This window comes from Gymnoscopelus braueri (genome assembly GCF_963280865.1).
Source record: "Gymnoscopelus braueri genome assembly, chromosome: 17".
NCBI classification, from domain to species: domain Eukaryota; kingdom Metazoa; phylum Chordata; class Actinopteri; order Myctophiformes; family Myctophidae; genus Gymnoscopelus; species Gymnoscopelus braueri.
This window is the reverse complement of record NC_137617.1, coordinates 19,000,752-19,027,105: the sequence shown is the minus strand read 5'-3', so window position 1 is coordinate 19,027,105 and position 26,354 is coordinate 19,000,752. Positions and strand designations below refer to the sequence as shown.

Here is a 26,354-nt window from a genome sequence, read left to right as displayed (position 1 = left end):
TTATTGACCTTTGTTTTGGTTTATTTTAGTTTTGAAATGAGGTTACAAAGGGATTTCAACACAGCATTTTACAAAGAATGCGATTGAGTTTTACATAAACGGAAAATAACCCCAGGCGCAAAGCAATAAATAAACAAAACAACCTAAACCTGTACTTACTTTTTAACCCTCCAACTATCCTAACCTACATCAAATAAAAAATACAATGGAAATCTAAAGTAATCTATCGGCTCTAATCTAAATAAGGCAAAAGGTTGGTTTACAAAAAGCTGTGGTGGTTCAAATAATACAGACAACGGGGTTGTGGTTGGAACTAAGTTAGCCTACATCAGAAAATAAGCCACAATTCTTCAGTGTTCTGAAACTCACATTGCAACAGTCAAGATTGCTCTGTAGCAGGTTCACAAACTCAAAACATGGGGGCACATGTATAGTTGCCTGGCATTGGCCAGACTGATAACGTGGATTCACTCACCCGTTCCTCCTCCACGGTATCAGTCTGGACTTCGGCCCATAGGGAGCGAGTATGAGAAATCAGAAAATGATCGGGGTCAATCAGTGACTGCGTTTCAACTTCAGTCCGTACAACAGTGAAAAGCTGTCTCAGATTGGCCCGATCATTTTCAGATTTCTCATACTCCCTATTGGCTGAAGTCTAGACTGATACCGTGGAGGAGGAAAGTGTGAGTGAATCCACGTTATCAGTCTGGCCAATGCCAGGCTACGTGTATAGCACCAAGGGTCACCAAACTTTTAGTACCCCAATGCAACTCAGGACAGCATGTTACACCATGGACACATGTAACACACTGCCAACGCATGCAGCGGCTGACAGCTCTTAAATAGTAGGATGCCTTCTTCCTGATTGGTCCAGCTTGATGGAAGGTCTCCTCCCAGCCAGGTATCCTCCCACGCAGGAATGAAGGAGTCAGTGGGACCGCTAAGCAAAGCAATGTGCAATAAATAATTTAATAAATAGAACCCTTCTCATATACACAGATATGTAACACTATTCTACATTGAAAAGCTTATTTTCATGCCAACATTGTTGAAATGTCTTGTACAGGTTAAAGGGATATTTCACTTTAAAAAAAACTTTAGGTCATTTTATCGTCTACTCAGGCTTTTGTGAACACCCCAGACCGTTTTTAAGTTGCTTGATTCAGTATTTAGATATTTGATATTCATTTTATCAGACACGCCCCTTTCCTATACAAACCCATTATAACTTCAAACTAATTTTTTAACACGTTAGATTGATCAAAAACACCCGTCCTTGGTTCTGGTGACTCACCCTGCCCTCCTAATACGCGAGGGGGCCGTGTTTTTTCGATTACCTTTTTCATTTATTTTATTTAATTTTATTTATTGTATTTAATTTTTTTATTTTTCCAAAAATAATATTAGAAATAAATGAAAAAAGTTATCGAAAAAACACGGCCCCCTCGCGTAGCCTATTAGGAGGCTAGGGTGAGTCACCAGAACCAAGGACGGGTGTTTTTGATTAATCTAACATGTTAAAAATTTAGTTTGAAGTTATAATGGGTTTGTATAGGAAGGGGGCGTGTCTGATAAAATGAATATCAAATATCTAAATACTGAATCAAGCAAATTAAAAACGATCAAAATGACCCAATTTTTTTTTGAAAGTGAAATATCCCTTTAAGCTTTTTTATTTCTTTAATTTTTTACCTTTACGACTTTAGAATAGCCAATTATTTTGACCCTTTTTAGTCGTTATGGCAATATCTGTGGTTTGCCACTGCTGTTGTACCCTACTGGCTCAAGTATCATTTATAGTCGGACGTAAGGAGACGTAACGAGCGCCGACGCTCCTTACGTTGTTTGTTTTGTCTCCCCCTCCGTCACCTGCGGCTCCAGTATTTCCTTCCGTGCATTCAACATTCACCGTCAGGCCCGACGTGTACGTTGCATTGGCGCCCGTTGGCAGTATAAGAAAAAAAAAGTTTTCCTCTGGCCCTCTTTCTCCAAAAAAAGACCCACGTTGGTGGAAGTAACTTGAGTAAATGTACTTAATTACTTAGACCAATACCCGACCCGTCGATCCACGGTCTGTGACAAAATGAACCCAGCCATTCCCTAAACACAGACACACAAATAATATAGCACAGTGCAGTAGGGGTTGAAACTCACATTTTGTAGACAACCATTGTTTTTGTCTAGTTTGTGGACTAGTTTGTCTTTTATTGCGTTGTTTTGGCTAGATGCTACAATGCTAGCTTCATGTTAGCGCTGTTGCCAGGTTTTGTGAGGGAAATAAGCAACCAGGTCTATGAAAACAAGCCCAAAAGAATCGACTAGGCCACATCACATGAAAATAGCAGATCTACAATATATATTTGAGAATCACTGGTTTAAATAATAATTGGCCCAAATAAGCTGCGCAACTACACTTTAGAAACAAGCCCAAATAAAACCGCAACCACCAAAGTTTGTTTACAAGCAACTTTACAGAAAAATAAGCCCAAAGTCGCTTATAATAAGCGGACATGGCAACACTTTTCCCCCAACACTTAATAGCTCGCAACTGCCAGCTAGTGGATTAATAGGTGTACGACGTCTCAACGTCATAATTCCAACGGATTTAACGTGAGCGACCTTGCATGTGTCCATAAAGAACGCAAGACATCCCTCACCCCCTGACGCACGTTAAAGACCAATCTAGGGACTTTGAACGGCCCTTCACGTGTCAGGATGTAGCACCTCCGTCGTATTCTTCCTGTTCAACACCCCCCTCTGACCGGTGCTGCCCCAGCCCGTAGGAGTCACTAGTGCAGCGACCCTCCCCCAAACACGGCCAGTTGACACTATGAACCCCTAGGCTCCATGATGGTGCACTGGAGTTGTACCCCTGCACCACCCAAGGAACCCTTTGTTGCTGAAGCACTTACTCACAGTTCTTCATTGTTTACTATAGAAGGGCGATTTGTGTGCATTCCGCCGTCCATGCGAAGTGCCTTACTTCTTGTTGTGTGCTCAAATGTGTAAAAGCTTTTTGAGCGTAGTGTGTACACAAATAACAAGATGGTGGAGAAGCTGATTGATACTGTCTCTTATCTAAATTCCCACAGTGGGAATGTGAATTCCCAAAATGGGCCAAACATTTGCCGTAGGGTATTTTGCACACTGCTGCCAATAGTTATCATGGGGAGGGAGACAATCAACCAGTGGTAGTAATGATGATGATGATGAGGATAATGATGATATCCTGTCATTATGAGCGGAACGATTAAACAAAATGAGAACGGTGATGATAATGCCATTCTAATGACGATGCCACTGTTTACCCTCTGGGTTTCTCTCATTCTTTCACTCTCAATTGTACCTCTGTCTCTGTATCTATTTTTACAATGCATCTCTTTCTGTCTCTGCCTCTGCTGTCTATTTGTCATGTCTCGCCAGGCACTGGACAAGGACACGGGGAACTACAGTTCCATGTTGTACCGACTCATCATCCGTCCCCCTGCCGGCAAAGACGGTAAGGACAGCAAAGACGGCTTTGTCATTGAGCCATACAGCGGGGTGCTGAAGACCGCCATCATGTACCGCAACATGAGGAGGTCATATTTTCAGTTTGAGGTCGTCGCCACAGACAACTACGGGAAGGGAAACAGCAGCAAGGCGCAGATAGTGGTGAGTAAAGCAGATTGTAAGATGTGTGGGCTTGGATTTGAACCATTTTCCAGTGCAGTTAAAGTAGCTACACTGCACTTCATTTGTCTTTCTTCTTCGTATGACAAAGAAAGAAAGTAGCTGATCCATAATCCCACAATGCATTGCATTGTGCCTCATTTTGCTATTTAAAAAAATGTTGTACAATGTTAAAACAATATATCTTGTCAGGTAATTTAATCTTGTATCTGGGCTTAGCGTTCTTATTTCTCATACAAGTGATAAAACAATAGCATTTGACGTTATCTCAAAGCAATTCTAGCACACTGCTCTAGTTCAATAGTGGCTTTTGGTTCAAGACATTTATAAAGCTGAACAGGAAACAAGTGGAATTGATTTTCTTCTTTTTTCTTTTTTCACTCGATAGGGGAAAAATAAGACTCAAGACCACAATAAACAATGTGTTTGGGTATATTTCGCAGTGTATCACAACACTTTATTTATTTTTTGTTTAGTTTTTTAACAGTGTTTTAGTTTTTCCTTTTTTGTTATATGAATTCAAATACCTTATAAACATTTGCACCTGATTTGTCTTTCTTTTATAGGTGTCAGTGGTGAACCAGCTGGACATGCAGGTGATCGTATCAAACGTCCCTCCCACTGTTGTAGATAAGAACAAGGAGCAGCTGCTGAGGTAACACTTCTGATTGGCCATACTGTAGATCCACACACAACACAGCCCAATGTCTACAGGAACTGCTAACAGTACTGTTTTGCAATTCAAAGCACTTTAAAAAAAAAGTCATATTGGAACCAGTAGCCAACCACTTACCTGGTCAGACACATGATTGCAGCTACCTCAGTTCCATTCCAATTGGATACCAGTGTGTTGTTTTTAGCCCCACTAGAAGAATGATGATGTTTATCCATCTGCACGTCCACCCAAACAACATCGAGATGCATGTTGTGGTTTGTTAAGATTATCTTAACATATCTTGACGCCTTCATGTGGACAAATGCTAACCGTTTGAGTGCCCCCATGACCTTTCCTATAGCACCATCCTCAGGCCAAAATGTAAACATTGCACTCAAGATATCTCATAATCTAATTGCACGATGAACCCTACAGATCTGTGTGTCCTCATGGCCTTTGCTCTAGTGCCACAACTTCAGGCAAAATATCTGGCTGGGTGTAAGGAGCGATAGGGGCTGCTTGTAGGGCTTTTGTCTGTTGTTTTGCTAGAAGATTAGTTTAACCACATGAATCCTGGCATCCCTATTTTGGGCAAACTGTCTATCTGAAACGTACAATAGGCAGGAAACACACAGAGAGAGTAGTGGAGTGACACGCAGCCAATGGTGCGGCTGGCCAGGAATCGGGACCGGCCATTAGGCATTAGAGGACATTTGGTACGCGCCCTAACCACTCAGCTATTGGTTCACCCAAATTTCTTTCAATTATTTTCTCCATTATTTCCAAATCTTTCAAGAGTTTTCAGTTTTCCTTTAAAAAAAATGTTATAGTGAAAATAGCAGATATGCAAACATAAGCTTGTAGATCTGCTATTCGTTCTATGACAAAGTATATAGGGCTTACAATAAGTGGTTAAGACATGTTTTTCAGACTCACCTAAGCTTACTCCAACAGTATTTTCCCTGTACCAGTTGACAAGCAGTCCGCCAGAGGCCTGTCAAGTTGCTGCTTTGATCCTTTTTGCCTCATGCGCTTATAGTGATGGTTTAGACCACTTTCCAATAGAAAACCTGTGTGTGCACACACAGAGACACACACTCACACACACGCACTCACATGCACGCTCACATATACACTCACAGTCACACTCAGTAAGACTGTGCCTGCTGTGAGCAGGTGTTTCTGGAGGACAGGAATCAACATTGCACAGTGGGGTGTCTATCTGTCTGACTGCCAAGATGAAACATCTATGTATGTTAGCACAAATGTAGTGTGTCAAAGCCTGTGTGTGTGTGTGTGTGTGTGTGTGTGTGTGTGTGTGTGTGTGTGTGTGTGTGTGTGTGTGTGTGTGTGTGTGTGTGTGTGTGTGTGTGTGTGTGTGTGTGTGTGTGTGTGTGTGTGTGTGTGTGTGTGTGTGTGCGCGCGCGCAGGCTTTACACATTCACACAGTATGTGTGTCATTGTCCATTCCATGTATGTGAGTGATTGTATGCCTGTGACTGTGTGTGCGCAGCATCCTGCTGTGGTTCAAATGGAGGTGCCTTCCCATCTGTCAAGAGCTTTCTTTTTCAGAAGAATCTATTAAATCCTCTTTCACACTTTTTTGCTCTCTCTCTCTCTCTCGCTCTCTTCTCTCTCTTGCGTAGCATATTGGAGCGCCATGTCCAGGACCAGATACCGGGGGCCGTGGTTGTGGTGGAGACCATTGGGCCCCATCGTCATGGTGAAGGTTTGGAACAGGAAGACTATTCCAAGTCGGAGCTGATGGTTTACGCCATTGATCCACTGACCAAAAGAGCTATATCAATAAAGGAGCTATACAAGTAAGCAGCCTAAGTTAATATCCTAAACCCTATGTACAGTACTCAGCTGACCGGGGTCCCCCAGGGCTCTATACTTGGTCTGCTCCTTTTTCCCTCTTCACTAAATTTCTATAAGATAGCCAATCAACATGTTGTGATGTGTTGATGTGCATCTTTCGGGGTTTGATGAATATGTGACCCAGCATATGAAAAAGTAGATAGGTTAGGCGCTGCACAAAAGAGATGTCAAAAGCTACATATCTGCTCAGATCTTGGTCAAACATGTGTTAAAAGCATGTGTTATATTTTTTATCTTGAACTGCTTATCTATAATCCACATAAATGCCAAACCTGAAATTGACATGATGCATGAATGTATTTATGCATTATATAATGCATAAATACGTAGTCATGCTTAGTCCTAAAACATTCCACACGGCTGGTGAGAAATAGTCAGACTAGCCACTTGGTTGGGAAATTAAATTAAAAATTAAAAACTCATCACAGATCATTTAAAATCCATCTTTCATACAATCAATCAGACAGTAACATATCAAGATAAATCCCTCACTTACTGTCAAGTCCAACTTAAAAGTAATTAACCACTAAATTGAGATTAAAACAATGTTAATTTTGAAACAAAAACTTCTTATTTGAATCTGTGAAAAAGTTCTTAAGGAAGTGAGGCGCCTGTTGGCTACCTTTTGATTTTGGAACAATAGAGATTTAAACGTTATATACTGTAGGGTTTAAAGGAGGAGTTCACCCAAAAATCTTATTTTCTATCAATTGCACCCCCATGAAGCCTTGAATTCATGGATTTGTGTTTGTTTTTGTCGCATTCCTAAGCCAATAATTTGATGACTGGGTGTATTTCCGGTACAAATAACACAATAATCTACTTCAGGGGTCTTCAACCTTTTCAGACCAGGGACCCCCAAACTGATGGGGTGATGGAGCAGGGACCCCCTACCTCGTAGGGTAGGGGGTAGGCCACCACATATATCGTATATTTATGTATAAAATTGTGTTTTATATGTATAAACATGAACAAATGGTTGCCTGGAGCCTGCTCCAAACCCACAGGTTGTCCCAGTAGGTGTGCAAAAGACTTTTTCTTTCTCTACAAAATATGTATAAACATACCATGTTATTGTGCATTCAATACTAAGCTATTCAAATATGTCATGTTATGTTTAAAGACATGTTGACATTTTTTGGGGAAAAAATTACAATTTTTTTTTTATTTATTTTTTTATCAAACAATTTCGTGGACCCCCTGCAGTACCTCCGCGGACCCCCTAGGGGTCGCGGACCCCCTGTTGAAGATCTCTGATCTACTTTGTGTCTCCTACCGGATACATTAGCCGGTAGGAGACAGGAATCAAATTATTAGCTTAGGAATGCGACAAAAACTTTTGAAAAATCATGAATTCAAGGCTTCATGTGGTGTGCAATTGATAGAAAATAAGTAATTTTTCGGGTGAACTACTCCTTTAAGTGGTTCATGTAGCCGCAACAGTGTCTCCTCCCCTTGTCATACAGCCAGATACTAAGTATTCTTGAAGTACTTATGTATTTAAGAAATTGAAAATCCTTGTCAAAACTTTAAAGCTTGGTTCTGTTGAGTTTACAGAAACACATACCTCAATGATCCTCTACTTTCATATGAAAGTATTTAAAAATAAAATGTAATCCATATCCTGCCTATGGTCAGATATGAGTGAAAACACAAGTGTTACATAAGGCTGCGTGTGTATCGGAAACATGACCCAGCTTGTGGATGGTTTGTTTTGCTTCCGTTCAGACTGACAGGTTGGCTGACTAAAATGACTACCTGGTTAGAAATGAGCTGTCAGACCGCCCCTGTCAGACCGCCCGACTCATTGGTTGACTTTCTTACACACACACACACACACACACACACACACACACTCACTTAAGGCCTTTGCAGACAGGGTGCGATTAGTCAATCAGTTTTTACCGCATGCGAAAAGACGCACGAATCGAACTGGGTTCGATTGGAGAAAAAAAAAACGCATCGCCGCAGCCACTTGCCGCATGCCAAATTCGGAGCCGGTGTGCATGAGGTCATAGAGAACCATGTGTTAATTTCAAAAATGATATTGTCCGTTTTTTCCTTGCGAAAAATCGCACCCTGTCTGCAAAGGCCTTTACAGTTACGCATGGCTGTCAACCGAATTAATTCAAACACAAACAGGAAGTGGCAGCGCTGTGTTTACCTGTCCTCAGATTCCTTGACGGCAAACTCCTCGACATCAACAAGGAGCTTCAGCCTCACCTCCCCCCTGGGGGCCGCATCCTGGAGATCCGGACCCCCGACGTGGTAACGAGCGTGAAGAAATCCGCTCAGACCGTGGGCTACACGGAAGGAGCGCTGCTGGCCCTGGCAGTCATCATCATCGTCTGCTGTGTTCCTGCTATACTCGTAGTCATCGTCACTTACAGACAGTAAGGCCTGGTCTCAAACACAGACATAGATGGGGGAGAGAGAAATACAGACCGACTAATGACTGATCTATACTATTATTTTTACTTCCACGTGGGTGCTCAAAAAGCAAAAAAAGAAAAATCGACAGTGAACAACAGAACGTTATGTAGACAATCGGATGGGTGAATGAACTATATTCACACATTGACAATTTTGCTCCTACAACATACTCGGGGCATGTAAACAGACTATGTGATTGAATGTCTCCTAATAGTGACCACACACTATACACACTAAACAAAAATGGTTCTTAAAAGAGAAGTAAAATGTTTTCAATGACTGCTATACCTGTTTAACATCTTTGTCCAATGGTGCTGTATGGAACCATAACTGCATAAACTAAACTGAAGAACCAGTAGAGAACCTCTAAAGAACCATGCAGGGACTGAACAGGTTCTTTGTTTGTACGATATTGGACGTGACAAAAATGTTCCGCGTAAGGTCATTCGGTGTGACAGGGTCAAGGACAGCCATCTAAGACCTGACCCATGCCATCGTAGGCTTCCACGAAGTTCTGCCAGTGTCAGAAATTGTGGGCTATGTTAGTGCAGTGTGTGGCTGGTGTTATGACAATAGCCAAACGCAAGACTGTTATATAACAACAGCCAACACACAAATTAAGTGAAGGTCATTGTTTGTGTTAACAGAAACTTCTAGCTTTCCAAGAAAAATTACAACTGCAATTTTACAGGTTTTATGTGTTAAAGCACAGAATCAATGACTACCTGCTAGTCCATGTGTAGACAGTTCTGTGAAAAAATTTACTGGGGATATTACATGCTCCCTTTGGAGATTTGCAAGCCTGCAGTATGTGGTTCCCTTCTGACAAGCCAAGACTGGGTCAACATTGTCTTCCTTTCTTTTCTTTTTTTTTTGTTTTCTGGAGGTAAAACATTGCCGTAGCATAAGTCGGCATGCGTAGGTCGCGGTTTCTTAACACGGTATGACGGGTAGATGCAGTTCAGTTCACATAGTGTGACAAGGTGGAATTGACCTATCACATGGCACGATGTGACATGTAATGAACGTTTAAGACAAGTAAAAACCGTGCAGTGTGTAAACACTATTTCACATGTAAGACCTAATCCCATCACTTCTCCTGTTGATTCAGTGTGACATCAGATCCCACTGTGCCGACTCTTATTAGTTTGTTTAGAGCAGCACCATGAGAGCCCATTCATTTCAGCTGTCTGTCTCCCAAACACAAACAGGCGTACGTACGTGCATGCACACGCTCACACACAACCACATTAAAAGAAGAGAAGAGAGAGAGACTCATCAGCCTGAGAGGAAGACAAATAACAATAGACTGGGAGAGGAGAGGAGAGGAGAGGAGATGGGGGGACAAGAGGAAGTGAGTGAATAGAATAAATAAACGAAGAAGCAAGGGAACAAGGGAGAAGATGAGGTGAAGGAGAGGAGACACGTTCAGGAGGGGAGGATAGTTAATGCAAGGGAAGATGATGAGGGGAGATAACTATCACTGACTCCACAGGCTCACAGCTGCATCCTGTGAATGATTATAGTGTAGACTAGAGCAACAGACACACTGATTTGGAATTACAATGAGCAAAGCAGCCTAAAAGTACAGTGCTGTGTTGGTGAGGATTTATGGTCCATATGAATGATTAATGTCTGTCTCTGTGTCTCTCTCTCTCTCTCTCTCTCTCTCTCTCCCTCTCTCAACTGATGTGTTCGTCTCATCCCGTCGCCACCAGGTTCAAAGAGTGAGTACCGTTTTAATCTGTGAATTCTAAAACTTTAAAGTAGTCAGTGTTGCCTTTAACACTTTTCATTAGCCTCTCATTTGATTATCTTCAAAAAAACGATGAACGAGTTCAGGTAGGACAATCAAATCTTAGACAAAATAATACAGAATAATTTGTTTGTATGCACAATGCGCACACACACACACACACACACACACACACACACGCAATTATTCAATCCCCATGGAAGTTGTCATGAATTTGTCTGAATTACAAATTATATAATTTCCCTATTATTGATCTTTTTAAAGAAAATGCATTTTGAATATTTCAGTATTTTACAGCACTTTAACACAAGGACAAATTTCTCTGATCAGCTTTCATTGAGTAATGTTTGACCGGGGGTCTCTATACTTTGACTCGAGTCCTGATTTTTGCCCACCACAGTCAATGCCCCCAGTGTGTAAGTACCTCCAGACTGTGAATGTGGAGTGTTTGGACATCCATCCCAGTGAGCAGCACTGTTGGATCAATATTGAGGAAATGGAAGCTGCATCATACCACCCAGGCGCTGTCTGGGCTTGGCTGTCCATCACAGCTCAGTGTCCGAGCAATAGGCTCTGTGCATAACTGTAGTTCCCTTTTCCAGAAGGTGGTATAAACTACTGTTTCCCAAACAATGGGTCAGGACCCATTTTGGGGCGTGGACCCAATTTAATGGAAGTAAATATCCCTCTATTTGATTAAAAAAATGTGTTTCCAATTTCTTTCCCTAAATGTTATTTCAAAAGATTTTCTAAAATGAAAATCTATATATTTTTTTAAAAGACATTCCATGAAAATAAAATAAAACATAAAAGAAAAAGTTGTGAAAATAGCAGATCTACGAGCACACAATGTGTCACATCGCAACACGTTGCGAGCTTGTAGATCTGCTATTTTCACTAGTTTGGGTCCCGGGGAGACAAATTAGTTTTTAGGGTCTTGATAAAACTTTGGGAACCATTAGTATAAACATTTCCTGTTCCAGGTCAGTTTCTCATACAGTAGGTTCATTTATTTGGTTGGCTCAGCAGCCGAACCGGAAACACGTATGAAGGTGTTGTGTGTTTCCAGTTCAAATTTGCTGCTGAGCCAATCAAATTAAGCTGTAGGAAACTAACCCGGAACAGGAAATTATTATGCCACCTTCTGGAAAAGGGAACTACAGCCAAATCACTCCCTAACAAAGTGTGCAAAGCTGGTAGATATTTACCCGAAAATAATTAAGCTGTTATTGCAGGAAAAGATGGCTCTACAACGTACTATTATGTAAGTGTTGAATAAAGTACTCATGCAAAATGCAAGCAGCATTTTTCAGTTTTTAATTTTCTTTAAAAGATCTGCTTATAAATATTTAATTTTAGCTTTGAGCTAATACTCTTAGAGCAAATTGGGTTTGCAATAATAAATACTGACTGGAAAAGTATGTATTATTTGCAATCCAGACAAATCAGATCACTTTTAAGCGGGGATACTGTATATCATATGCATACTCTACTAAATCAGGTAGGGATTTAAAATACTTCAGCAGCAGCGGACTATATGGGCACCTTGTGATCTTTCTATAACAGGACAGCCCCCTTACCCTCATCCTTGCCTCTTTACTGATAAAGTACTTGACTATTTAACCTCACATCCCATGTTCATCATGTCTTCATTGTCGATGTGCAGGCGACAGGAAGAGTGTGCCAAAACGGCCCGTATCCAAATGGCTCTTCCAACGGGCAAACCTGGAGGGGGCACCGCCAACAACCTCTACGAGGAGCTAGGGGACAACGCCATGTAAGTGGAACATGCATGTATTTTTGGTCAAAGCTTCAACTATCTTATGGAGCATACAGTACAGTAGCAAGATTCATGAGGCTGTGTTCAAGATAAATGTCACAGTGTGATGACTGCTGGGTTGGAGGTGGGAGGAAGAGACATGGCAACTCCTTGATACAGCTTTATTTTAGGTTATACAGATACAGTAATTTGCAACAGCACTGATAGATTTCTCTGCAAAGCGCTAAACAAACTGCTACTGAACAAGCAATCTCATTTAATTAACTTCATACACTATTTATACATTCCTTCTTAAATCGTGCAGACTTTCAGTGTGATGCCTGTAGCTTTGTACAAAGCTAGATCTGCCCATTTAAAACCATCAGCTGTTAAAGGCAGCTGCCAATTTCTCAACAAAATCAACTTGAAAATATTCTTCAGTCCAACTTTGTGGACTGATTCAGACTTTGGATAAGAGTGTTTGAAGTGTATCTGGATCTCACCGCTCTCTGGTCCACTGACCAGAGCCAGATTTAGACCGGTGGATCTCAAAGTTGATTGGCTCTCAGGATTACTTGAGGCTGTTCTAAATGGACCCAAGTCTGTAACTCTGAGAGTTATGGGGGTCTTAGAAATTAAAAAGAAGTTTGAGAATCACTGGATTAGACCAATCACTTGCATCACAGAGACAGTGTCACATTATGTAAAGTGGACTGATGTTGGTATACTCTTTAACGAGTCACGCTCTGATACACAAATCTCAGCTCTGATCACTGATTGGCATCGAAAGCTGCGGATAAAACCCTGTATTATTATTCCTATCCGCTCATTTTCCTGCTGCTGTTGTTACAAGTAATTCTACTTTGCTACATGGAAAATATCCACCCAAGTCCCACATCAAAATATTGGTGCAGTTTTACGGTCAGTTCAAGTCCGTGGGTTCCCTAAGGGCGCGCTCCCACCAAGAGTTGGCTGGCCGCTGTTAAACGCAGGTTGTGCGCAGCCACAGTTTTTTGCAGCCAGCGGATTCAAAAAAACGGGAGTGTCGCGCCTGTCACTCACTTTCAGGACCCTCCCCGTAGCCCGCACTGCCTGCTGCCTTGAGCACCATGTTGCTGCCTTGAGCACCATGTTGCTTCCTGAGTCTTGAGACAGTCCGCCTTCCACTCACCCGATTGGACAGAGGGAGAAAATCGGCTCCTGCCTCCAGCAGTTTTATGCTTAGTCGCGGAGAGCAGATAAACGCAAGGTCTGCGCGACTAGCGGAAAAATCTGCTCTTGCGTGAATCAACGCATTTGCATTGACAATGCATTGGCAGATTCTGCAAACAGCGGCCAGCCAACTCTTGGTGGGAGCGCGCCCTAAAGGGACATTTGGCTTGCAGCCCGGCGGATAAAATAATACATAATCACAGCAAGCAAGATACAATGCAGCAATATATAACACACATTAAACCCAAGTATAAAAACAATAGTCATGTGACTGCAGAAGTAGTGCCATGGAGTGGAGATAGTGTGTCCTACAGTTAAACAAAGTTGCGACACTTTGTTTAACTTTAATAATATTTGATTTAGCCTCAACTAAACAGTCTTATGAAATCCTCCCTTCAAAGAGCAATGAGGTCTGTCAAAGATGCGGTTCAGAGTTTAGGTGAGATGGGGTTTGGAGACGTTAAAATAGTTTTTGCCACTTTATGGCATTTGAAGCTGAATGGAATACCATTCCGAAGTACATTAGTGTTATCTTTATTTATTATTTTATAATTTTGGGGCAGTTTTTGGTGTATCAGATAGCAGAGTGTAGAGAGACAGTAAACTGAGAGAGAAGGAAGACATACAAGACATGACGGGAGTCGGATTGAAACTCAGGTCCATGACTCACAGGGACTAGCAGTATGTTTTTACATTTTATTTCATTTTTTGTACCTTTTATTATACAGCTTCCATTGAGATACAAGATCTCTTTCACGAGGGAGCCCTGTTCAGGGTAGAAGCAGTATAAAAGTTACAATTTACAAAACATTTACAAAATATTTCCATAAAAAAACATTTTAGAATAATTTAAGGGTGCAACAGTATTGGTTGAGCTACCAGCCAACCCCCCACAGTACTGCTTTTTAGAAAGAATGCACTAATGGTGTTGCTAGAGAAAATGGGCACGATTATGATGCTGTATATAATTTATCACAGAGCAAATTATGCTTTTCATATTTATCATTATCTGTATCTTTTCTATGAACATCAATTTTGTCTGCCATAATTGACAACACTGTTTTGCTCATCTTACAGTACATTGCATAAAATAATTGTTATTATGGGCTTAAGCCATATTGTGTACCAGTTACCTCTTGTCTTTCTCTGTGTATTCGAGCAGATGTTCTGTTTGACATAGCCATATGCCTATTTCCAGTGGTTTGATTGGTATGCCTTGGTTCAGCAAGAGTTTAATAGTAAATCTAAGCGGGTACACTGATTTAGCTCATATCTGAAACTGTTAACATACACACTTTAAATGAAGCACATTTCAGGTTAGTTATAGTCCTTCAGCAGCACACCAAGCAGTGGAATGGAACTCTTATCAGCGTTGCACGCATCACTGATTTCCCGTCCACCGCCGATATGCTTCCCACTCCATTAACACGACAATTCATATGTAAAATGGTAGGAACTGTCTGCTAATGATTGAATGGGATGTGCAGGTATGTGTGGTTGTGTCCATGTGAGTGAGAGACCCTTTAGCCAGCCAGAACAATCCTGTGAAGAATGGGTGTGGAAATGAACTTGGATATGAGATGATTAAAATAAATGCAGCTACTAATTTATAAAGAATGCCCTGGGCCATAATTAATTCCATTGATAAGCTGCTGAGCGCTTTGATAATTACACTCGGTAGGGTTACCGTCTGTGTGTGTGTGCGCCCGCACATACATACAACTGAATTGATTACATTTAAACTGCTGACATGGCTGAGTTTAGAAAGGGATTTCTTATGACCTTTGGGTGCTCTCTTGGGCTTTAACTTAGATTCATTAGTAAATCAATTAAATAATCAGAGATTAGTGTCTTTAGCTGAGATCAAGGCTGTGTTGATTTACAAACATGTCAAAATGTGTCCCATGGGTGTTTTTACGTGTACATACTGTATAGCCAACTCTATAACATCAGCCAGCCAGATACAGTGCATTGAAAATGTTCAACTAGGGCTGTAACTATCTATTGTTATCTTTGCGATTATTCTATCAATTAGCTTTTCCATTAATCAAATATTCGAGAGGCACATCATTTATTTTTATATCAACAAATCGACAGAAAAAAATCCAATATATTTTTTTATAAATAACGTGATTAACCACTTAAGCATCCCGATACGACACGTTGTGAACACGTAGATTGCCTATTTTCACTATTTTTAAAATGTAAGTCAAAGCAAAAGGAACCACCCAAAACAAGTTTTTTTGTCTGTGGTTCATGGGAATATATCAAATTATTTCAGTTGTTGAATGCACTGTGATGGATGTCAGATGACAAAACACAGGATAAGATGTCAATATCCTTTGTGCATTGATTGATTGATTGATTGATTGAAATTTTTATTAGGCAAAAGAATGTAAAACAACACAGTTACATTTATAATGCTTTTGTCTAAAAGGTCCGGCCAAAAAAGTCCTTGCGGACTTGTTTCCGTTGGGGTCCTTGAGTTAATTTCATAGACATATATAGTAGCAACCAAACAGTTCAAAAATCAACATGAAAATACAGATAATACAGAAAAAATACCACTATGTACAAAAAAAGCATTTAAAAAATATATGTACAAAAAAAAGGGGGGGGGGAAGCATGGAAAAATAAAACTTATATACAAAAAAAGCACTTACAAGAAAGTTGTCTTTATAGCTGGTAGAGACAAGGGAGCCTGGGTTAGGTTGTCATATTTAGGACCCATCATCAGTAGAGGACCCTTTGATCATTAGTTTTTTCAGCCTTTCAAAACTATACACCTCCAAGGCCAGCTACAGTGTGATCAAAACTGAGCTTGTTGCCTGGTTGTTGAGAGTGGCAGACATCTCATTAGACTATGCATGGCAGGGGCATCCTCATATACCTCTGGAGGGCTCAACAGTGAATTCTGGCAGCCCAGAAACGCCCCCCCTCAGTGTTATACTGGCCTGCTACTTTGGGGCCCAGCAGGAGTCTTGCCTCTTCATCCACAGCCACCGGCTGCTTCTCTCTGCTGTCTCTGATGCAGCCTTAATGGCCAAACTCTTGCTCTGGCCTCTGCTGTCTCCAAGCAGTCTGGTAGTTAATGTTGCCACAAAACCTCTTCACCCCAACGCCACTGGCCGGACTTCAGTGTTCCAGCTGCGATGTTGAGCTACAGCAGCTAACTTGGCATAGTGTCGAATCTGTCTTCGTTTTCACTCATAAACCTCATCAACTCCTCCTTATAAGCTTATGAGAGAGAGTCTTGCAAGAATACTAAACTACCCTCGTTGCCTATTTAGCTTTGTTTTGTTTTTCAACTAACCTGTTATCTTTTCCCCCACACTTCTTCCTTTTCAAAAGAATTCCTGTAGCTATCTGTTAAGTTGTCAATAATAATTATCAATAACCAGTGGATTATGAAAATGTGTCCAGTAAATAGAATATGGTGACTTGCCTGGGGATGTGATTCCCTACTGTCTGTGATCAGGGTGTATATCTCTACTCTTTATTTTGTATTTCAGAAAGTGTCAGTGTAGAGAGACAGGAAACCATGGGCTCTCGTTTTTGGTTCACTCAATGTCCTGTGTCTGTGCAAGGTTTTACAAACAAATGCATGGCTTTTGAAATGACTTTACAACGAGGCAGATATCGCATACCATTCAGAGTTTGCATAGCAACTTCCTTGTTTGTACAGGCAGCCAGGGACTACTTTCTTGCAGGAATTATTCATTGGTGACATTGTGTTTTAATGTTTTCATTGGGATATATGATATGTCATGTTGCCATGTAACCATTTTATATAAGCAATAAGCCTCCCGAGGATGTGCTTTACAGTGATTTTAGACTTTTTTAGGCACTCCGCTTGGGGCTCATTGCTTTAATACTTAGTAAAGTAAGTGTTAATTTAAAATAGTTTTGACACTCAGAGTTAAATTAACAGCCACATCCTTCTATAGACCTAATAATCGGGCCGGTCTGAATGTGTGCCACTGAATGGGTGTGGAACTGGGGCTTTGCTGAAAAAGAGTATGCGTCCTCGGTCAAATCATTGATAAAGGTCGGAGAAATAGCAGTTGTTTCAGCAAAATTACACCACTGTGCCAACACTTTGTCGTTCCGATTTCACCCTCCCACTCCCTGCATTCCCGCTGACTAGGCGCTTTCTTTCCACAACTTTAAAGGTCATGACATAATACTCATTGTTTTCATCACTCTTTTTTCCCTGTTCTCATCTGGGCTCCTCCGTTCTTCTATCCATTCCTCCAGCTCTTCCTCCATGACTGACAGACTACAGTGAGTAGACGTTGTTCACAGTAGTGTCAGATCTGTGGACTGGTTAGATGACTCCATCTTTGTGTTTGTGTCTGTGTATGTTGGTGGATATTATTAGTTTATGTATGGTGTTAGCTCTCCTTAACTGGTACTGGTTTTGGGGATCACAGTTGTTGATGTGAACCAATAGGTACACTGGTCCTCTGTTAATTTAACTGTACGTGTGAGTGTAACATTTTGACACTCAGAGTTACTTGCTACAGTAGTTTGTTATTAGTTTTTTGCTTTTGTTGTTTTTTGGCAATCCATCTCTTTCCCCTCTTCGGCCCACAGCAAAATCAGAGTGCACCCGTAGCTCCTTTTCAGATTCTTCATCATTTGACCCTCATTCCTTTTCTCAGCCCTATCTTCAAGTTTCCTTCATTTTCATTTCCATGTACCAACCAACCCCTACCCTTCTCTTGTTTTATCTTCCTTTTATACTCTCATTCTTTATGTATGGTAATTTTAGTCACCCCTCTCTTCCTTCCGAATAATTGTATTATCGTCTAGTGTCAATAAGTGAAAGGCCTTGTTTTATCCCTCATTGTCTCCGCCAGGCCGAAGGCATGGCGAGAGAGTATGTTTTACCCCCTGTCCGTCCGTGTGTCCGTCCGTGTGTCCGTGTGTCCGTCTGTGAACAGCTAATCTCCCGCACCGTTGGCTTGATCGCAGCGAAGCTTTGCACACACACTCCCTGGATGCCAATTCAGAACCTCTGCCCCAAATGTTTCACATGGGCCTGTTATAGCGCCACCAGGAGGCCGATTTGTGCAAAACATATTTTTTGACAGTACTCCTTCAGATTTGATCCAAACATCACGCAAATCAGTACACAGTATCTCTATAGTCATGTGATCAACACGGATCTGTCCGATTTTCCATATTCCATCCTAATTGGTTAAGATTGCCTTCCAAAGTTTGCAGGATTGGTTTGTTTTAAACAAAATGCCTCAAATCATGAACACAGCATGCGATTTCCTTGAAATTTTGCACGCACATTCCCACTAGGCCGAGGAAGAAATGGCACCCTTTTCACATTGGCCTGTTATAGCGCCACCAGCAGGTCTAATTTAGCAACACACATTTTTGGAACAAAATGCCTCAAATCATGAATGCAAGGTCCGATTGCCGTGAAAGGCCCAAGAAGAAATGGCACCCTTTTCACATTGGCCTATTATAGCGCCACCAGGAGGCCACAATAACCTACCTAACCTGGCGGAGACCTGTGCTCCGTGGAGCACTTTTTCTAGTTTTAATCTCATTCATTTCTCTTTGCTTTTGTAATTTCATTCCCATTGCTCCTGCATGTTTTTTTCATTATCTCTGTTTCTTCTTCTTATACCTGCCTTCATTTCCTCTTTTTTTCACCTTTTATTTCACACCCTCCACCTGCGTCCCAGCTGCTCAAAGCGCGGTGCCGGTGGCCGCGTCAGCTTGGACGAAGGTGACCGCCAACGTCTGATCTCAGACTTTGCCACTCGGGCCATCGCCGCCCACCAGCAGTGCACTGCCAACGGAGGCGTGCTCAATAACCTGCCCAAGTCCGAGTCCAACATCACGTTCCTCTCTGACGAAAACCCCCTCACCACGAAGAATCCCATCTACCACGAGGACGGCACACTGAGCAGTCCAGAGACCCTCGGAAGAACCCAGAGGAGGAGGAGTTCTCCCCCGACCAGGAAGGGCCTTCGGGGGGCCTGGTTGAGGCTCAGCTCCTCCGGAGGCGACACAGGGTTCGGCGGGTACACCGGCAGCGACAGCGGCTGGGGTTCGGGGGTGGGACACAGCTGGACTCTCCCGTCGAGATTACATCGCAGGGAGATGTACAACACCTTGAGGCGCCAAGTGGTCATGGACCCCGTGCAGTGGGAGCTGGAGCTGTTGAAGGCAGACCTCGGAGACAGCAAGGATGCGGGACTGGACTCAGGGTTCGACCATAGACTGGATTCGGACCTGGGGAGCCAGAGCCTAGAGCCCAAGTTGTCGGTTAAAGAGCAAGCGAAGCAGTTTGAGCAGCAGACGCTGCAGGAGATGATGCAGAGGCAAAGCCGAGGCTCCCGGGTGTCTCTCTCTCCTGACTACCTCCTCTCCGTGTTCCCCGAGTCCCCCCCGCATCACAGCTGCAGTCCGACGCAGCAGCTAACGACGGCGCCCCTTAGGGAGGGTCCCCCGAGTATCATCATTACCCAGAGTGACGGAGGGACCCCACCACCGAGTCACAGGCCCACCCCCCCTGTGCTGCGGCGGTTCGGGGCAAATTTAACTGGGGGCTGGATCGCCGAGGAGAGATTAGGGGTTCATGTAGAGGCCATCCCCGATCCCCCATCAACTCCACCTCCTCCTCCACCAACATCTTCCCCTCCCCCGCCCCCTCGCGCCTCCTCACCACCCCCTCATCCGTCCCCTCCCCCTCCCAGGCCCCCTCGCGCCTTCTCCCCGACCCAACCTCCTCATCTCTTTCCCCCCCTTCCCTCTCCTCGTTCGTTGCCCCTCCATCCCTGGCCCCCTCGTGCCTCCTCACCGCCTCCTCGCGCCTCCTCCCCACCTCCTCATCCGTCGTCGTCCCCTCCCCGCCCCCCTCGCACCTCCTCCCCGACCCCACCTCCTCATGCGTCGTCCCCCCACCCCCCTCCTCGTTCATCGTCCCCCCATCCCTGGCCCCCTCGCACCTCCTCCTCCCCACCCCCTCATCAGTCGCCCCCCCCACCTCCCCAGCCCCCTCACGCGTCGTCGTCCTCCCCACCACCTCCTCACCCGTCGTCCTCCCCTCCCCCTCCTCCCCGTGCCCCCTGTCCACCTCCTCATCCGCCGCCATTCCCTCCCCCTCCTCCCAAACCGTCCCACTCCAACGACATGGAGACCCCGTCTCCTGCCACATCCCGACCCCCTTCTCCCCCGCCAGTTCCTCCACCTCCGCCTCCTCCCCCGCTGCCTCCACCTTTGTCCCCCTCACTCCGGCGCCCCTCCACCTTCGTCCTGCCCTCGCTGGCGGAGGCGCAGCCGCTGCGGCCCGTCTCCCTCCGCCCGCCGCCTCCGCCTCTCCCGGTGGAGCCGGAGCCTCCCCGCAAGGAGCTGAAAGGCATCCTGAAGAACATCCAGAACATCGCCGAGATCGAGAGGTCGGTGGCCAACATGTTCAGCCAGATCGACCAGAAACAGATGGTCAGGAAGGTCGTCAAGAGCCAGACCTCCGTGGAGTCCACGAGTTCCCTCGATGCCCCGGCGGAACAAAGCGAAGCGGGGAAAGATGAAGGCGCGGTAGGGGGAGGGGCAAAGGATGCTGCCCCTCCTCCACCGCCTCCACCTCCTCCACCTCCTCCACCTCCTCCTCCCCCTCCTCATTTGATTCAGCGCCACCCGAATATGAACTCCGTTGTGGAAGAGTTGGAGCAGCGATTCCCCTCCCAGTCGACAGTAATGTAGGGCCTCCATCTCCCACTGACGGCATTCCGTTCCGTTGATGTGAAAAGTGCATACAGTGTGTACTGTGTGTGTGGAGCAACTGCTGAATGTTGTTAGCATGCGCTACTGATGAGCTGTCAAGGGGACAGTGGTTCAAAACAGCTCTGTGGGATTCTAGAGTGATTTCACGGTATGATGAAACTCGTAGTTGTGGATTCCCTTGTCAGTGAATGGTATTCACAGTTTCTCTTTCTGACGTTACCGGGGCGGGGGTAGAAGAGAGTTGGAAAGAACTTACCCTCTCTGCTGCGGTATTAATACAGTATGTCCACTTTCTTCTTTGAGGATGAGACAAGATGTGTTTAACCCATTAAGACCAGGAAAGCCTATTCGTTGTTATACCTTTAAAACCGGGAAATAAATGTTATTTTAGATGTTGCTATGTATATAGTAAGCAACAGGATTTTTTAATTAAAAATAGAAGATTATCTTAAAACTTAGGTTAGGATTTAGTGTTTTTAAAATCGGCCTCAGGTCTAAATGGGTTAAACTAAGGAAAGTTTAAGATAGTCATAATAAAGTATAAAGTTTATTATTATGAACTAAGTTGGAGATATGTATTTAGAGGTGAAGAGGGAGCAAGAGAGCATGGCCACATCCATAATGGGTTTGCTTCCTTTTAATTCTCTAGCCAAAAGAGAACACTTACGCACAAATCACCAAAAGGTGGAGTGTAGCAATCACAAAGCACGCAGGGACAGTGTAGGCTACCTGCACCAGGGTGAATACACAATGCCAACGTTTTGGCTGAGGCGGCCTTCATCAGGGCAAGTGGAAGAAGTAGATAAAAGAGGACGTTTGTCAGGTGAATTCTAGTCTCAAATACTGCTTTTGTTCACCCTGGCCCTGGTATGTTCAATATGACCCCACATGTAAAAGAAAAGGGTCTCAACTGGTTTATACTGTGAATTCAGGTGTAGAAAGATGGAGAACAGTTGAAGTGGCCCTTAACTCAAACTCTGCTACGGGCTGTCTGAAATTAGGGACTCCAGATTGACAGTGGTTGAAACACAATGTCTGGACTCTTTATGTTAATCCTTACACTGTACATCATGGCTCTATGATGTACAGTACTCTGTGTATGAGGGTGACGAAGAAGCAGGAAGGAGGCTGCTAACCTTTCTGCTGATCCAGTACACATCTACTATCGGCTCAAATTTAGGCTATTTTCACACTGAGATGTTCTAAGATGTCACAAAAGTAATTGTTGGGTTGTAGTTCGGTCGTTTCTGCATGCTGTATTTCTGCTGCCACAGCGACATTCATTCCCTCACTTTTAGTTTTTTACAAAGACTGCCCAAAGTGTCACCAATCAGTGACCACGGATACAGTAGATGTGCCCAATTATGTATCTAAAATACTGCTTGAATTTGTCTGCATCTTGAGTTAATGAAACCATTGATAAAAGGTTTCTCACTTTCTATTATTGTGTTTATTTTAGTTTTAATCAAACATATGCATAGAATGCATATACTTTATAATATACAGTTCATAATGGAAGCTATAGTTTAATGATACATAATGTTTGGACCTCAACCCCCTTCACCAGTGACTTCTACTGTAGGTTCGTTTACAATTTCTGCTTTGTTCTCACTTCAGTCAGTTTCTTATACTGTAAGTAGTGGATTCTCACATTTCTGTCTTTCTCTGTCTTCTCTTAATGTTTAATTTCTTAGTTGTTTGTTCTCACCTCTGTTCCTTCTTTTCTTTGTTGATATTTTCTTCATAGTTAATTTTGATATTTTTCCTTTCATATAATACTCTTGAACTATGAACAGTTAAGGACTTTCAAAACTGTTTGTTTTGTATTTTCATTTAATTTCTTTCACCAACTGTTGTGTTTTACGTTTGTTTTTCAAAGTTAGCTCCTGTATGTTTGTTTATCCCCCAGAGGCCCACAATTGTTACTTAATTCTAAGAGTGTAAAATTTGTACACATTCAGAGTTATATGAACTCTCTGGATTTTAACATTATACATAGTGGTATTTTTCTAGGTTCTTTCAGCTGAAGTGTGTCTGGGAAAAGAAAAAATATCTTTATTGCCACTTTTATACAGTGTCTCATTAAAACCCTGGTGCCGGTCCATTGGGAAGTGAATGAAACTGCAGTTAGACGAGGTCTTCTAGAGAACTAGTTGGACCAAAGAAAAAGTCCTATGTTTCCCTAATAAAGTAAGTTGTGGTAAGAAATATCAGTGTTAAAGGGCCTTATCTTATTTGACATTCTGTAGGAATCATAGTTGTCATACATTAGACAAGCAAATAAAACAAGATAAGAAACAAGGCCTTGTGACTGTCACAAATATTGCATACTGTAATAGTTTGAAATGTGAAAAGGTTTGAAAATGCTTGCCTATAATGACTTGCACAAAATAGGGAGGCCATGATGAAAGTGGTTAATTAATGCTCTCTTAAAGTACATACAGCCTGGGTTAAACAGTAGGACCGGATCAGAATATTATTCCCAGTGTTGTTTACAGGTCTGGTTCCCTGCGAGTATATCAGTGAGGAGACTGTTATGCCACTAATCCGGGGTAGAACTGGAAAGTTACATAGTGCAGCTTTAACATAAAAGAACTACACAGATGTACAATGAGACAAAAAAGCAATGTGCTAATCAATCATCATAGATGTAATTTTCTACAACCAAAAAATATAATTTTCACTCCACTAAGCACCTACTGGGTGACACTGATGGCCTTGTGTCTGAGTAAATGGAACAAATTGACACACACACACACACACACACACACACACACACACACACACACACACACACACACACACACACACACACACACACACACACACACACTGATAGTTTTTTATCTGCGGTGGAATTGATCCTGCTGTGATGTTAGCAATAGCAGACATGACTTTGGGGTGCGAGCGAGCCAGAAAGCACATCAAATTGATCAAATGCGGATGTTATGAGGATTTCCATGGTGTACACGCACGCACACACGCACGCACACCCACACACACACACACGTAAACAAACATAATCAAATGGTCATATCAGTGGCAGAGCGTATCATAACCCATAACCCAAAATGAAATACCTTCTGGCTGTGATATTATGAAAGGCCTTAATAATACTGCTAATGTGCAAGTACTGCACGTGTGTGCGCACACACACACACACACACACACACACACACACACACACACACACACACACACACACACACACACACACACACACACACACACACACACACACAACATGCAAGCAAAGGTAAGCACATGCCTTTGAGGCTGCACACATAAACAGGCTGTTTCAGGTGACTGGCTAAGAAATGTTCTATTAAGATTATTTGTCAACCTCACTGGTTGCATATTGCATTTCTCTCTCTCTTTCATTCTCTCTTTCATTCTCTTTTATTCTCTCTCTCTCTCTAACCATCTCTCTAACACATGCACACAGTGCATGTGTTAGACTTTCTATTGGTCTCATTTCCTCTTCCTTCCTCCTGGGCTCTGGCAGTTCAACAGGCACCTTGTTCTGGAGGGCAGAGAAATAGGAGAGCAACACGGTTCTGTAGATGGAAATACCGCGGACTGAATTTGAAATGGAGCTGCAGATGAATAGAGAGTAAGACCATTGCAGACCATCCTATGGGGGGCATCTTCTCTGTCGGGTTGAAACCTCCTTATGTCCAAAACTGTTACTTTTCACGATTCAAATAAAAAAACAGCAAAAGCTATTGACAAGCTTGCTCAAAACGCATCTCCTCGCGCCGCGTTTTGAGCTTGTAGATCTGCTACTTTTGATGCTTTCTACTGCTGTGACACTGTAGTATGATCGCACCACTTAGCAGTCTGGTGCTGGTAAGACAGTTCATAAAGGACCAAATGGACTACAAACACTCCACTTTACTTCACCATGCCCCCAAACCAACCCTTGATCCCGGTCCCCCATACGGTACGTGCATGCTACAGGGGCTTAGCTTTAGAAAAGACAACGATTGAACCTATGAAACATCAAAACCAAAAGCCACTGACGTGAATTGAGTTTGGAAATAGAGAGTCAACCATCCAAACCCCACAAAGAAGCAAAAGGAAACGGCTGTCTATTAGGTTCAGTGAGAGAGCAAAGAGAAGGAGACGGACAGAAAGAAGGAGAGAGGGAGAGAGAAGGACATGGGAGATGAAGTGAGTGAACAAGACAAAGGGCCAGGAAAAGTGAGTAGAGTCAAAGAGCAGGGAGATGAAGGGACTGAGAGACAAGTAGAGAGACTAGGGGGACGACACAGTAAAAGAGGGTATATGTCACAGTTTTATCAGAGGGAGTCCATCCTCTACGGAGGAGCTAATAATATAACCGTCTCGCACGCACGCACGCGCACGCACGCGCACACACACACAGACACACACACAAGCACATCAAATTACACACTGCTAGACTGGAAGAGGAGGACAGAGTGGTAGACTGACAGTGGTGTGTGTGTGTGTGTGTGTTCGTCTAGAGAAAAGCTAATAATATGCAGTGGTGGAAATGGCGTTGCACGCATGGGAACGGCGTTCCCATAGCAACCGTTGCGGGGGAACGCTGTGAACACGTGTGGGAACGCTCTTCAGATTGTCAAAAAAAAAAAATCTTTTTTTTTTTTTTTTGAGGAAAAATATTTTCGCTCCCGTTTTAGGATTATTACGGTCATTTCCGGGTCGCGTGGCCAAATTAATAGTTACGTTTGGTCCGGACCAAACGTTCAAAACGGAATCCGTTCAAAATTCAAAAAACTCTTATTTTGAAATGCACATCGCTTTGAAAGGAAACAGACTTCTGTGGCCGCTTGCTTGACGACGTAAAGCCTACGTTAGTGCACTAACGTAGGCTTTACGTCGTCAAGCAAGCGGCTGCACACACAAGGTAAACAAGGCTGGACGTGCATGGACATATGGAATATAAAGACTTAAAGTTTGGGGCAAAAGTTCATATTTACAACCATGCTCTGCTCTCTGAAACCAAGACAATCTTTGCAGAAGGTGAGTAAGTAATTTTAATCTAACGCTGACAGTGAGAGTGGTGAAAAGTAACTAATTAAGTACTGTACATGTACTCAAGTACTGTACTCGAGTATAATTTTAAGGTATTTTTATTGAGTAATCAGGGGCACCCAATCGAAAAAATAAGAATTAAACAACCTAACCCTAACCCTAACCCTAAACCCGAATTAAAGTAACAAAAAACGAAAATAAAGTACCAAATCCACGAA

General features: G+C 43.0%; 1 protein-coding gene across 1 annotated transcript in view; it reads left to right on the top strand.

Moving 5' to 3' along the window:
- LOC308104748 (protocadherin-15-like) overlaps positions 1-26,354 on the top strand; it is a 249,305-nt gene that overhangs the window by 208,321 nt on the left and 14,630 nt on the right. Inside the window, exons 31-35 of the mRNA XM_080455256.1 lie at positions 3,424-3,654; positions 4,239-4,327; positions 5,974-6,150; positions 8,383-8,601; positions 12,064-12,174. Of these exons, the coding sequence (XP_080311382.1) occupies positions 3,424-3,654; positions 4,239-4,327; positions 5,974-6,150; positions 8,383-8,601; positions 12,064-12,174 (827 nt within the window). The remainder of the gene's footprint in view (positions 1-3,423; positions 3,655-4,238; positions 4,328-5,973; positions 6,151-8,382; positions 8,602-12,063; positions 12,175-26,354) is intronic.